The sequence below is a fragment of the Erigeron canadensis genome, chromosome 8 (assembly GCF_010389155.1).
Source record: "Erigeron canadensis isolate Cc75 chromosome 8, C_canadensis_v1, whole genome shotgun sequence".
Lineage (NCBI taxonomy): Eukaryota > Viridiplantae > Streptophyta > Magnoliopsida > Asterales > Asteraceae > Erigeron > Erigeron canadensis.
Window position 1 is genome coordinate 26,776,287 of NC_057768.1, and position 15,227 is coordinate 26,791,513.

General features: G+C 32.6%; 2 protein-coding genes across 2 annotated transcripts; one reads left to right on the forward strand and one right to left on the reverse strand.

Annotated features, from left to right (window-relative positions):
• The first annotated feature begins 122 nt into the window (after positions 1-122).
• LOC122611242 (40S ribosomal protein S6-like) lies at positions 123-3,154 on the forward strand. The gene is made up of 6 exons (XM_043784230.1): positions 123-233; positions 345-409; positions 993-1,050; positions 1,162-1,270; positions 1,414-1,686; positions 2,725-3,154. The coding sequence occupies exons 1-6, from the start codon at positions 228-230 to the stop codon at positions 2,961-2,963; spliced, it is 750 nt and encodes a 249-aa protein (XP_043640165.1). The 5' UTR covers positions 123-227; the 3' UTR covers positions 2,964-3,154.
• A 4,401-nt stretch (positions 3,155-7,555) lies between these two features.
• Positions 7,556-11,327, reverse strand: LOC122611241 (phospho-2-dehydro-3-deoxyheptonate aldolase 1, chloroplastic-like). Its single transcript, XM_043784229.1, has 5 exons — positions 10,769-11,327; positions 9,542-9,819; positions 9,104-9,380; positions 8,771-9,016; positions 7,556-8,070 (listed from the first exon to the last, which is right to left on the reverse strand). Exons 1-5 carry the CDS (start codon positions 11,261-11,263, stop codon positions 7,813-7,815), a joined length of 1,554 nt encoding a protein of 517 aa, XP_043640164.1. The 5' UTR covers positions 11,264-11,327; the 3' UTR covers positions 7,556-7,812.
• Between the last annotated feature and the right edge of the window lie 3,900 nt (positions 11,328-15,227).

Genomic DNA, 15,227 nt, shown 5'->3' on the forward strand with positions numbered 1-15,227 from the left:
CATTAAATATACATTATAATTACTTTTTTTCTGAGTTCTCGCATTTAACATTTTAAAAATACATACTGAAATCGAAAATAAAGACAAAGTACAAGGTGGCCAAACATAAATTAACACAAACACTAGGGGAGCTATATATACATAAAATATACGTATCATCACATCCCTTTTGGCTATCAAGCAGAAAACCTAGTTTTTGTGGCCGCCAAACAAACAACTTAGCAAACATGAAGGTATATGAATCTTTATGCAAACCCCACTTATAAAACATGTTAATTTCTTCATTTTTTTGCACACAAGATTCTTACAGTTTTGATTTTATTTTATTTGTGTGTGTTTCGTAGTTCAATATTGCTAATCCCACCACTGGCTGCCAAAAGAAGCTTGAGATTGATGATGATCAGAAACTGTAAGTCTGATTTTTATCTGTTATTTTTCAAGATTTTGTATCCATCATATTTGTTTGCATTATATGGTGAAATATGAAAAAATGGTGTATTTTGTTTATGTTGTTTGTATAGTATATTTTGATAATTTTGTATCTGCCTTTTAAACTTAGAGATAGCATAGACATTTTGCTAGGTTCAAAAACATAAGTTGTTGGTTTTGAGTTAGATTTGGGAGTGCCAATATAAGCAGCCATGTTTGATATATGGGGTGTTTTGCTTAGTTTTTTTTTTTTGGACTTATTGGCTTATTAAAATTATGGAAAGCCAGTTTTAGCTCAAATTAATAAGCTCGTAAGCCTGTAGAAGTGAGCTTGTTGGTTTTTGACATTTTTTTAAGCAGTGTATGATAGAAAATAAGCTAAAGCTTTAAATTTTCCTTAGAGGCTATGTATATGTTCTTCAAGGTCTATGCCCGAAATGAAAGCTGTTTTTGTTAATTTAGGATAACTTTTGCCATGTTGAAGCTATTTTGTTTAGTTATGAAGCTGATGCAGCTATTGGTTGAGTTTGTTAATGCCTAAAGTTTTATTCTTTATTGTGTAGCCGAGCTTTCTATGACAAGAGGATCTCACAGGAAGTTAGTGGAGATGCCCTTGGGGAGGTAATATGTTTGCCATTGTCTCTCTATCGCCAACAGGGTTTAAGTCCTTATTAATGTACATATATATCACTGATTTTTCTAATCATATATTCATATTCTAATCTATTTTAGGAGTTCAAAGGTTATGTTTTCAAGATCATGGGAGGATGTGACAAACAAGGTTTCCCAATGAAACAGGGAGTCTTGACTCCAGGGCGTGTTCGCCTTCTCTTGGTGAGAGGTGAGTCTACTGAGTAATTTTATGGAATCTTGTCTCTTTTTTTTTGTGATTGTCCATAGCATATGCTTGTTAGGATTACAGATACGCTATTTTATGGCCGCTAGGTCTAAAAGTTATTTTGACTCACCAATGTCATTTTACAGGAACACCCTGCTTCCGTGGTTTTGGAAGGAGGAATGGAGAAAGGAGGAGGAAGTCTGTTCGTGGTTGTATCGTAAGCCAAGATCTTTCAGTTCTGAACTTGGTTATTGTGAAGAAAGGTGACAATGATCTTCCAGGTTTGACTGATATTGAGAAACCTAGGATGAGAGGTCCAAAAAGGGCATCAAAGATCCGTAAGCTCTTTAATCTGTCCAAGGATGATGATGTTAGAAAGTATGTCAACACATACCGCAGAACATTTACTAACAAAGCCGGTAAGTTTGTTTACCTTTCATCAAACACATCCTTTCTTTTGTTCTGAATTAGGATTAACATTTTAGTCCAGCTACATGACAGTGGGTCAACGGGTTAAGTTGGTAAAAATAAAAAAAAAACTAGGAAAACATTAAATGGGTTGCAAGTTTCCAAAAGTGTATTCAGATGCTTACGACTCCTGATCTCACTTTACTTTAAATATTGACTGTTGCGCCAATATTACAGATTAAGTCGTTTTCAATATGTTACTTATCAAATTAGGTTAAAATTAGTATTGGATGTCAGGAACTCATGATCAAACCATCATAACCTGACCCTTGTTGGCCAGTCTTAAAAGTTTCAAAAGTTTCATAACCTGACCCTTGTTTTTGATATATCTAATTAGTGTTAGGGGAAAAGAGAACTCACATTTACTAGCATGACCAGTTAGTGGCTGTTGGTTCCATAGCTGTCAAAAGCGAAGGCGACCTTAAAGCGCAAAAAAAACGCACGCCCTGGAAAAAAAGAGTGCACTAAGTAAATAAATATAAAATATTTATATATAGTGAACAATAATAGTAAAAAAATCAAATGTCATTTATAAAACCAATATCATTCAAAAAATATAAACTTTTCAACCAAAAACTTTAAATTATTAGACTATGGTCACTTCTCTGTGTCTTCTTCCCCCATTTTATTTTCTCTCTCTTCTTTTATCGTCTTAAACAACTATGGTCACTCATTTTGGCTGGAAAACATTAGATCTAGCCACGTTTTGGCCGGATCTTGAATGATTTAGTCGAATGTTGACCCATTTAACCAATTTGATCGCCGTTTGACCACCACAGTTGACTTTCATTGACCGCATTTTACATGGTCGACTTGGGCCTAGGGTTTTGGGCGCTGGAGGTGCGCCTCGCCTGCCTTTTGCGCCTAGGCGCAAGAGGCGCTTGCCTTTGACAACACTGGTTGGTTCATATTTGTACTCAGGGCTGTCTGTTTTAGTTTTGAGGGTCTCATATCATTTCTAAAACTTGAACATGGATGATTGTTGACAGGGAAGGAGGTCAGTAAAGCACCAAAAATCCAAAGATTGGTTACTCCATTGACTCTGCAGAGGAAAAGAGCAAGAATTGCTGATAAAAAGAAGAGAATTGCTAAGGCAAAATCTGAGGCAGCTGAGTACCAGAAGCTTCTTGCTTCACGACTGAAGGAACAGAGGGAGAAGCGTAGTGAAAGCTTGGCCAAGAAAAGATCAAGGCTTTCTACTGCCTCTAAGCCATCTATTGCAGCTTAAGGTAAGAAAACTACAGTGTCTTAGTGTTCTATCAAAAGATGATGTGAAATTTTGCTGTTGACTTGATTTTGCTCTGTTTTAATAGTATTTTGTAGTTTTAAATTCAAAATATTTGTTGTTACATTGGAATTCAGAATCTGGGTTTTTACCCATGTTGGTTGTTATTAAGATGTTGATGATGTTTTGTGCTAGTTTTTTCTTGCTGATGGTTCTATGCTCTGAATTTTGCAGTCTATTTTGTTGATGATGATTTATTGTGGTTGTCATAGGACCCTTTATGTGAAGTCAGAGTAAAACTTTGATATGTTAAGTTAGGATATGTAGAAGGCTGAAAGCTAGTATAAGCCGGAAATGATATTTGTAGGTTAAATGGTAAAGTTTTATGTTGTGATAACCCAGCTTTAACTTAAATTGGAGTATTATTGTTCACAGGGAAAATAATGTATATTTCTTTACTCCCTTTTTTAACATCTCAATTAGGCATGATAAGTTCCATCTGATCTGGTGAATATCTATTATAGCAGATATAAGTGTTCTACATGATTTTTGCAAGACTAACAAACTATATATGTTTGCTGTCACTCGGCTGTTAATGTTCTTTAAATATATCTTCTATATCTAATGGGTTTATAACATCTTCACATTTTTTCTTGTGGCCACTGTAGAATGTAAGATGGGTATAATGCTCTTTTTGAAGTTGGAACTTCTATCCTTGTATCGAGTTCATGTGGCTAATGTCGTTAATTGCAACATACAGATATATCTAGCTGTATGACCGTACGCCTAATACAGATGGTTCCCTAGTATAAGGCTTGTTATTGTGTTTTAAGGGTGATAGATTATAAATGCATTGCTAAAAAAGATGGGGCTAGAGGTTTTTTAGTATTTGGGTTTGTTATTGTGTTTTAAGGTGTGACTGATGATAGGGACTAGTCGACTACATAACTTAAAAGGACAAGATAATTTCCAAAAGAAACTTGTGGCTCATCTGGATTATGGGTATGGAGGATCCACCACCTACAAGAATTGACTAGACTTACCAACTTGCCACATACTGTACGTTGCCTGAATTATGACTCGATTGCATACGATGTGAGATGGTATTTAGCACATGCATCTATCCACCCGTCCAGGTCTTGAGTAGATTGAGTAGAATGCACATCTCAATCTTTAGGAATTTCGCAATAAGTCTGAAATACTTGTACAAAGAAATACAAGAGAGTAACAGTTGCACACTATCTTGTCTTCTACTAGATATTGGAGATGAGGTATCAATATCCTCAGATAGAGATGCTCTTTTTAAAAAGGCCTTCGACCATTTTTTAGGGAGTAGAAACTGAACACTTTACCTCTGTTTCTAAAGACAAAGCGTATTCCACTTGATAATAGTCTACATAAATCAGAGATTAGGGGCAATTTTTCCGCTTGTGGTTGGATAGGCATTGGTTTATTCATAAATTCTTGGGCTTTTAATCGCTGATTCTATTACTATTGGGTTAATAGGTCCAGTTCAATTGTAACTGCTAATAGATTTGATACATACAACTCGACCTTTCAAAAATCAAAATATCAATGTAAGCATCCGTATTCAGTGAAAGCATGGCTGAGAGGGCACGACATAAATCTGCGGTCTAAGAATAATTTCTCTCGTGGGCATTAGCGGACGATTTTCATTTTCGTGTGGTCCTTACTGGAAAGCAATTAAATGTATTTTTACACGAAATGCGTTGAGCTATATGTATCAATTCCATTGGAAGTGATTGAAGCGACCCACAGATACACATATGAACTTATTAACAAACTCTGTCATCTCTTTCTCCATCACGTTTGAAGTACGAACCAGTAAGCTAGCTTATCCCAACCAGCATAGGAGCAAGCCTTTTAGCAAAAAGGCTAGAACACGAACACCAGGCCCACAGTTTAACAAGTTAATCTAATGGGTTAACATACCATTATCTATCCTGCAAAAATTACTTCCATAAGTTCGAAAAAAAATGCCTAAAAACAAAACAAAGTTTTACAGTAATTTTAAGAGATGGTCAATCAGATGATTATTTATTTATCATGGTTAGCTAATATGCTCTTAACAGCATTTTATATTTTCCCTTCATAAATATTATCTTTATCTTTTCAAACTTTTAAAAACTCATTTTGTTTCTATAAAAAGATACTCATATATCATTATTAACCTACTATTCTACTAATTAACAGTTCTATAAGATAGAACACTATTATTTTTAAAGACGTGGTTTGGGTCAAATAAATATGTCGATCCTTTACTCCTACGATGTATCTTCTGTCAAGTTTGTTGTCTATCTTTATTTGGCACCTTATATTCACCTCGTACGAAAATGATCCCCTTCGCCCACATGGAAAAGGACCCTACGATATGGACGCTTCCAACATTGTGGGACGAACATTCACAAGAGGAATCAAAGTTGTCCCAATTTTATGTTTTTAACGATGAAGAGATGTAAAGTTAAAAGGGAGAACATATGATTGTTGTATTTTTTTTATTTTTATTTTTTTATAACTATAAACCTTATTTTAACGGAAAATGTTTGTTGTAAGTAATTAATTTTCTCAAAGTTAATGATTAAAAATCAGAATATCTTGATTTGAACCAGGACCTTTATAGATCAAGAACTCCCTAAACACCATGTTGATAAAATTAAGCATCTTCTAATCCTAAATTATCTTTGATTTAAATACATAAAAAAAATGATAGCACAATAATAGGAGATCAATCTTTGCTCAAAAGAGATCTTTAATCAAAGTGTTTATAAAACAATATGATTAGTAAAATAGGATCTCAAATTAGTATAAGGAATCTTGAAGAAAAGATCCATTGTGTCATCATATATCAATATGGTCCAACTACCACCAAGTAATAAAGCCAATATACATGTTAGCTTCCCACATGCTATGTGCATATATGAAAATGCTATTGGTGTATCAAAACTCCACGTTTTATAAACATTATAGTATTATTACCTGAAATTATTGTTGTATCTATACTCTATTTTTGTATTTTACGAAGAAAAATCGTCTATATACATGTGGTTTTTCAATAAAACAATTCAGAGTGTGGCTTTAATTCCAAACCGACAAAAAATAATGCATCTAGTCATGTGATAGAAAAGAATTTTGCATCGACTTCTATATTTTCCTGTAATAAAGATATGTGTGTCTAGTCACACAAAAGGTGCAACAAACACAAATAAATTGTTCATTTTACATCACATTTTCTAATGTGATATAGATGAGATATAAGATATAGGTAGTCTTTCGGATGTAATTTGTGATCTACCAGTATAACAGTTGGGTCGGGACATTAAGGGATTAGTTGTTTAAATGGAAAGAAATAATTTTGGTTTAATTTTTTTAATTTTCGAAATAAAATTTTATATAAGAAATTGTATTAATTGGAGGTGCTCCGAAAACTCTCTAGCCTCTTACTAGCTTCGTCGCTAATTATATGTGTATCATATCATATTATATATAATAATAATAACAACATAATAATAATATAATATAATATCTATAATGCCTGCTAGTATGCATATAAAACGAGTTTTTAGGCCATCACCTAACAACCATGTTGAACACGAGTCCCATTCATATTCTTATGTTTACTATATATATATATATATATATATATATATATATATATATTTCGTCTTATACCTGTTTCAACATTTGTTTGTTTGTAATTCTCTCTTTCTCTTTTCACTCTTTATGTGTATACATTTTTACGTAATAGAAATGTTCGGTATCCACTAGCGTAACCACATTGAAAGGAGAGGGGTAGTCGGGGGCTCGGGGCTATGAATCCGTTAAATTTTTGTAGTATAATATTTTGGAAAAATAATGTATTTTTTATAAGTGTTACACGTCAAATAAATATGGAATACCGGTCAATCTAACTAACTTTAAATTTTCAAAAGATTTTTTTAACAAAAAACTCTTAAAATCGGTCAAAAATAGAAAATTAATCCAAAAAATCATAACAATCTACACGTTAAAAATACTTTATGCCGATACGAGGCCTTTGAAAAAATTTGTGTTACGCCTCACATTTGATTCTGGTTCCGCCATTATTGGTATCCTTCATTTTCCAACAAATTATTTACTCTATTCAGTCCAAACATACTTTTTAGGGTAAATGGGTGAAAACTCTCTGGTCTCATGTAGTCATGTACCGTCTTAGTATCCAGAAGACATATGGCATAGAACTAATGCTTGATAAATCATTATTCTTATACATGGAACATATGGTATAGTTTTTTCACTTGCCTCTTCAAAATATTGTGAAAATTTGTATGCAAGTGTATATGTAATAATATATAGTTTTGGCCAATAATATTTTATTTTCATACCGGTAAGAGGTGATACAATCATGTAGATTATTTTCTTACTAATGTAAGTACTTCGATTATATCACATATATATGAGTGACACACTCATCTTTTTCAAGTAAAGAAGGCAAAGGCATAAATCGCATTGTTCTCAATTGCACACGTCAAGATTACTAATTACATATGCAATGGGATTCCTACACGTACATCGTATAACTTAAAGACAGAATAAACTAAATGAATCTTTACTTGAATTTATTATTTGATTTATTGATGTGAATAACAATTAATTAAAGACGATAGTTTTGAGGATTATATATTCATACATAACTTTTGATCTCACTTTCTCTGTTTCTCATCATTTCCAAACTCTCAAAGCAACCTTCAAGTATACACATACACCATTCAAAAAACATAACTTCAAAAAAAACAAAAGGTCAAAACAAGCAATAATTTTCATAACATAAATAAGCTAGTGGTGGCATAGATTCTCAAAGAGACAAAGATTGTTGAACACCCATTCTTCTCTTTCTTAGACGCTCGGCTATGATGAAAGCAAGCTCCAACGACTGAGATGCATTAAGACGAGGGTCACAGTGAGTGTGGTAGCGTGAACCAAGGTCATCAAAGGTCACCGTTCTTGATCCACCGATGCATTCAGTCACATTTTGACCTGTCATTTCTAGGTGAACTCCTCCCGGATGGCTTCCTTCTTGCTCATGGACATCAAAGAATGCTCTCACTTCCGCCTGTTAATCAATGTGTTCTTAGACTTTACACAAATGACATTTAAATTTAGTTTGATGGTATTTCTATTTTGGTTCATGTATATAAATTTCATCTTAAGAGGAGAGTACTCTACTACCAAGAATAGAGAATCGAAGAATTTTATGGCATCGTGTATGAACGACACCAATGGACCACCAATAAAAACACCCACATGGTAAGCATCGACAAAAATGGCTTGTCTGAAGAATATGACAGTGTCCTTTGATAATTAAAGAGTGATACTAATCAACGATCGAAAAGTGCCCTTATAAACCTTGATATGAAATGAAGCTTTAAATATCACACATACAAACACACCTAACCCCATATATAAGCAACAAAGGTCCACACGATAAGAAGTAGCACATGTAAAGAGAACTTTTTCCATACAGCAAGGGGCTCTACGTGGGCAAAAATACGTGTGTACATCCGAGAAAAAAAAAGACCTTATTAGTGTAGAAAATGATTTTTATTTTTTTTTAATTGTGATGTGATGTATTGTGTTGTGTCAGTAAAAATTGTGGATCTGCTACTAGGTAAGGATAAATGTATAAAACTCACAAATGTCAAATGGTGCTGATAATGTTTTCTTTCTAGTATAATTTAGTTAACTTCCTTCGGAAGTTTTCAGTATCTAAGTTATGACAAAACGAAGGATGAGATTAGCAATTAGAAAGTTACCCTGATTGCATCAAAGGGGCGAGTTTTGAGTCCAGATGGAGCCTTGATGGTGTTTCCATGCATAGGATCGCTGACCCACGTGACAATTTGTCCAGCCCTTCTAACGGCTCTAATAAGATGTGGAAGTTTGACCCTCATATTCTCAGCTCCCATTCTTGTAATAATTGTAATCCTTCCTGGCTTGTTCTGGGGGTTCAAGATGTCAATGAGCTTGACCAACTCATTTGGGTCCATCTTGTCACTTACCTATAGAGCCAAAAATAATAATTACTTTAGCTTCTGGTTATTTGAAGAGAAGGATACAAGAAACTTGAATTAAAAAGCACAAATTACCTTAATTCCAAGAGGATTTGCAATTCCTCTAAGGAATTCAACGTGTGCACCATCGAGTTGACGGGTTCGCTCCCCAGCCCATAGAAAATGAGCCGAACAATCATAGTATAAGCTTGAAGTTGAATCCAATCTTGTAAGAGATTGCTCATATGGCAAGTGCAAGCACTCGTGTGAAGTCCAGAAATCGGTGGTGGTCATGATAGGGTGGTCTGTTGTTAGGCCAATAGCCGACATGAACCCAAGTGCCTCATCAACTCGGCTAGCAAGCTCTTTATACCTATTGCACCAAACCAAAAGTCATATCAAAAACTCTATCCAAATAACAAAATTATGTTACTCGTACTTTAATACATATCATAATCTAAATAAATTATGCAATCTTTATGTCTCTACTAGAAACACGACTTTCAGATGTATAAATCTTATACGATGACATACCTATCACCAGCTTCGCTATGCTCGGTGAAATCAAGATTCCATTGAGTAACTCTCTGCATAGCAGCATACCCTCCAGTGGCAAAAGCCCTCAAAAGATTAAGAGTGGCTGCAGATTGGCAGTATGCTCTGATCAATCTATGAGGGTCGGGTGTTCGTGATTTCAAATCAAAGGCATCACCGTTGATGTTATCTCCTCTGTAACTTGGTAGCTTTACACCATCCTTCTCCTCGAACCCGTCTGATCTGGGCTTGGCAAATTGCCCAGCCATTCTTCCTACCTGTTTTCATCGAATAACAAGAATTCAAAATCAGTCGAATTTCAAAATTACTATCATCTTTCATCACTTCATGTAATTATTTAAGATAGACTTCAACTCTGTGATCTAAATCAATACCATCCATTTACTTGATCACGGACAAATACGTAATTTAGAATTAATAGTTTATAGACAAAAGGAATGCTGGCACTTTTCAAGGACATAAACTCCAATAAATTCTAATGAAGTCAGCTATTAATTAAAGAGATTCATGTGAATCAAAACTTTTATAAAATTAAAAGTAAAAAAGTTAAAACATTAAATACAATCAAATGATCAAAATGCAATAGAATTGTCATAAAATTCAACTTTTTAAAAAAAATCATTAAACTTTTGGAGCCAAAACTAACTACTTATCATAAATAAAAAAATCATGATCTAATTTGTTTTGTCAAATCTAGAATTATCATCAAATTCAATATTTGGTCTTGATTGAGAAACTTATAATCTAATCAAAAGCTCATATATCCTTTTCATGTTTGTCATCATCAAACTTACCTAATCTACCTACAATCATCATCAAACTTAATCTAATATCACAAATAAATGAATAAAAAGTTAATAAAGATTTGACCTTTATATTCACTTCATGTTTTATTTAAAACCATCATGAAATTCAATCTAGTAAACCAAATATATTTTCACAAAATGAGCCAAAATAAGTTACACCCCTATAAGTAAATAAAGACTTATTAACCTTTATAACCATTCCATATTTTCACCACCCAAATTTCCTTACTTTATCTAAAACTATAAACAAATTCTAACAAAATCAATAAGATTTGAGCTTTATAAACACTCCATATTTTCACAACCTAAATTTCCTTACTTTATCTAAAACTATAATCAAATTCAACAAAAATCACACAAAAATGAACAAAAAAAGAAAGAAAAGGAGTAAAGATTTGACCTTGATAACAGGCATTTGACCACCAAACATCAAAACAGCACCCATTTGAAGAATAACTCTAAAAGTATCTCTAATATTATTAGCATTAAACTCCTTAAAACTTTCAGCACAATCACCACCTTGCAAAAGAAATGCATTCCCCATGGCAGCTTCTGCAAGTCTTTCTTCAAGGTGTCTTGCTTCACCTGCAAACACAATTGGTGGGAATGAATCAAGGGTCTGCAACACTGAATCTAGCTCTTTTTGATCTGGGTATTCTGGCAATTGTAATGCCTTTTTTGTCCTCCAAGATTCTACACTCCATTCTTGTTTTTTTGGCACAGATGTTAGTTTTGGTGTGCTGGTTGTGGCGGCGCCGATGGCCGGAGATGATGGTTTTGATGATGGGTCTGGTGAATGGACGGCTGAGATGAAGTTTTTAGTGGTGGTTGTTGGGAAAGATGTGGATTGAATTTGAAAGGATTTGGTAGGGAGAAGAGAGTTTGAAAGGGCCATTTTTGTAAAGTTTATTGGGTTTTGGGGTAGGTAATGTATGTATTTTTGATTGGAATTTGGAGTGTTTGAAGGGTTTTATAAGGTGGTGGTGGACTGGTGGTGGGTGGGGAAGAGTTGTTTGGTAGGAAAATTTGAAGATGTAAATATATTGAAAAAGATTTTTTGAGATTTTAATATTGTTTATTTTTTGAATTTTTCAACTTACTTTGGAGTATTATGGTGGTAGTTGTTATAAGATACTTGAAAATAATTTTAATTAAGAATAAGAATTAAAAATAAGAAATGATCAATCCTCTAGCCTAATTAACCTAAAAATTCTTTTAATAATGAGATGATGCTATGTGAAAAATCAAGGTGCAATATTAGAAATGAGAATTAATGAATAATATATGTCACCTTCTTATAGTTTTAAGAGAATTTTTAAGCTAATCTTTAAAAGAATTTATCATTTTCCATTAAAAATGGGTGAATACCTTTGTTGATCAAGTGATGTAAAGTAGGTGATAAAATAGTAGTTTTATAGTTTTGTAGTTGGTTCTTGTCATGATATATGTGTATTAAGAAAGTAAGGTAAAGGTCATTGAGTAGTATATAATTCTTTTTGTTATATGTTTATACGATTTTGACTATCATAATCGTCTTTTTTACTGTCGGTTGATCATTAGATAAAACAAAATAACCTATTAGCAAACATTTTACTGATATAAATCACACACATGAATCCCTAAAGTAACTATTAAAACCTTAGTGAGTTAATGGTACTAGTTTATGTTTAAAAACAATTGTTTCGGTCAAAATTACCTAAAATAATTTTAAAAAGGATTTTAGACAACTCAAATACTGAAGATTTGTAAGTGGGGTTTGGTGTTTTAGGATCTTCAAATAAAAGTAAAGTTTTCTTGAATATAATGATTTAAACTAAGAGTTTTCGCTGAAAAGAGTTTTATGAAAGCTTTTGAGACAAAACTACTTTGAAATTTAAAAAAACTGTTGAAGATAAAAGTAATGCACTAAAAATTAAAGCTAGGATCTTAAAATAAAAGTTTTTGCTAATGAAAATAGTACAAAAAGAGTTTTGATCAAAAAACCTTTAACAAAGACCTTAAAAAGACGTTTTAAAGAAGACATGATAAAAGCAACAAAGATTATAGCAATAAAGACTCAAGATCTAGAATATGAACCCTAAATAAACTACTAAAAAAGTTTCGTGAATGCAAACTAAGACAAATAAAAAGTAAATAGCATGAACACAAAGCATTTTTACAAGGAAAAGCCCTTAATCCATCTGAATTGCCGGCATAAAAACCTCGGGATGAAGCACTTGCTCCTGCCTTTGTTGTTTTATTATTATAATTTCAGGATAATTACAGTATGAGGGCGCAAGTGATCATTCTAAGTGATGAATTTGGGGTTAAATCTTGGTGTGAACGAATATTGAGTGTTTACAGCAGTTTATTAGAGTTATGTGTGTGTTTTTCTGTGGGAAAACCGAATGAATCAGCCTATTGATCACTTGCCCCTTTTATAGGGAAAAAGTACAACTAACTATCCTAAAATTCTGGGTTCTGTTGACTTGAAGACTTGATTATTGAACGTTAAATGAGCATTTCCACACATTTTCCAGCAACTAACTCCGACTTTGAGGGCGAGAAATTTGTGAAAAAAAGGTTTAGATTTATTTACACTTTTGGTCCATGTGTTGAGAAAATAACGAAATTACCCATCACGTAACTGACACATGATGAGTTTTTAAACGGACGTTACTACCTATGACCAAAAGTGTTGACGAAGTAAAGTTTTTGGACTAAAACTGTAATTTATTAAACTTAGGGACGAAAGTTATAAGCGAAGGTCCACGACAGGAACGATTTCTGTAATTACCCCTTAAGCTAGTTATCTTTAGCTGTAAAACAAAAATACGACTATTAGGCATCAAAATTTTTTTAAAAACGACATAACTTTTAATAAGAAAACAAGCAAGCTGCTAATACAGAAAGAAACAAATTTTATAGATTATAAAGAAGTTATTAGTCAAAAAAACACCATGAGTCTCAATCAATATCTTTGTGTTTAGATCCTACGATTAACCAAAGAAAGCTCATGTATTTTTTACCTCTCTGATCCATCTCGGGTTGGTATTCTAATTATCAAACTAATAGGTATAAAGAACAACTAGTAATGTGATTTATTTTTTTAACATATTAAATCCAATTTGAAACTAACGTAATATTCGATTGATTTCATAAGAGAACTGATCGTGTTTTGCATTAGCTAATATATCGTACATATTGTAACTTATACATTTTTAATACTTCAAAAAATAGTAATAGGATCACATATCGTTATTTTCTTAGATTTTTAATTTATAAAAGATAATAGAAAAATCAATGATATTTTAAAACAAAAAATGAGATGTAGCACGCCTATCGTGTGTCTCTGTACAAATTAATTTACGTATGGTGCAATTATAACATGTGAATGAAGAGCAAATTATGTGATGGTTGTTGTGGTAAAATGGTTGTGTGTTCAAAAGATATTATCAGAATATTTTTTAGCAATGGTTTCAACTTTTTACAAAAGCTTTTTTCTTCAAAATAAGTCATTCACTTTTTTATTATTGGAGATATTCTAAGAATTTTTTGAAATAGCTTGGTTTTGTGTGTAATTTGTGTTGTATATATCAGAAATTAATGGCGCTATGCATAAATTTGTCGTTAAAGATAACATGTCTCGATTATACGAGTAATTATAATTATAAGTTTTTAACTTGTGCATCTAAATCTAAATCGTAATGAGCTAGCACAAGAAATATAGGCGTAGTTAGGTGGAAGGGTAGGCTCGTAAATTACTAAGAAAAACGAAGTATTAACATGATGGCGGACAGTTTTAATAATTGTTTAGTCAACGTTCCATTGGTTAGTGTTAAAGAGCCCACCTACCCCGGCTGAGTCTTATTTTCTAAAGAAGTATTACACTAAAGAAAATGAAAAATTCTCTTAAAAGATGTGTGTTATTCATTAATCCTTTTTACTAATTTTGCTCCCTACTTTTGTCACATGTCATCATCTTATTGTTAGAAGAATTCTTACGTTATTTAGTTAGGAGGATAGGGATCCTTTAAAGTTGCTTTCAATTTTAACATCTTGACCTTTAGATTGAAATCAAAGATCAAGATTCAAAGATAATATTTGAATCTTGATCTTTGATTTTAATTCAAGGATTAACTTAAGAACCTATAGATGAGAGACTTTTGTTTACATGACATGCTAGTGAACATGTATATGATCAAGTGTAAACATATTGAATTAGTTTAAGAGGACCAAGTTTTAGAGACATGAATGATTAATATATCAATACGAGCAAAATTCTATAACGAAGATCTTTTGACTATTCGATGACTATGGATATCTCGACTTATGCTTTAGAGACACTAACAGATTAGTACCATGTCCACTGTTATCACTATGTAATAAGATGATGTAGTGCTCTTATCAAACTTTCTGATGGATTATTCACATGGGGTTTATTTGTATAGACACTACTAATATGAATTCATCAGGAGGTTCTAATTTTGAATATATAGTGACTATTGGTATATATGCTTACATGTGTAGAATAACTTAAATAATGACAACCTCCTGACTATATTAGTATTATGGGTTTCTCGATTCACACTATAATTTAGATTTTGAGCTTTACAAATAATTAGATTTGGCGTTGGCAATATGGACAATAATATAGAATGGATGGAATTTAAGTGATCTTTCGATTAATAAATATCGTATGATTTATTTAGGGTACACATAATCCGGATATTCATCTTGAAATCACTAATTTCTCATTATCAAGTTAAGGTGAGTTCATAGCCCCTTTTAAATATTTCATTTTTGGGGTGAGAAATTGAGAATACATGCCTTTTTTTAAGTTTTGTTACTATATATTGCCTGAGTTGTTTATTCATTCC

What these genes read in the sequence shown, in the direction of transcription:
- LOC122611242 (XM_043784230.1), top strand. An exon ending in ATTGATGATGATCAGAAACT is followed by an intron (nt 410 to 992) that starts GTAAGTCTGATT and finishes TTTATTGTGTAG; the next exon opens with CCGAGCTTTCTATGACAAGA. An exon ending in AACATTTACTAACAAAGCCG is followed by an intron (nt 1,687 to 2,724) that starts GTAAGTTTGTTT and finishes GATTGTTGACAG; the next exon opens with GGAAGGAGGTCAGTAAAGCA.
- LOC122611241 (XM_043784229.1), bottom strand. Translation starts at nt 11,263, where the DNA reads ATGGCCCTTTCAAACTCTCTTCTCCCTACCAAATCCTTTCAAATTCAA. An exon ending in CAAATCCTCTTGGAATTAAG is followed by an intron (nt 9,017 to 9,103) that starts GTAATTTGTGCT and finishes TTGGCTCTATAG; the next exon opens with GTAAGTGACAAGATGGACCC. An exon ending in GCCCCTTTGATGCAATCAGG is followed by an intron (nt 8,071 to 8,770) that starts GTAACTTTCTAA and finishes ATTGATTAACAG; the next exon opens with GCGGAAGTGAGAGCATTCTT.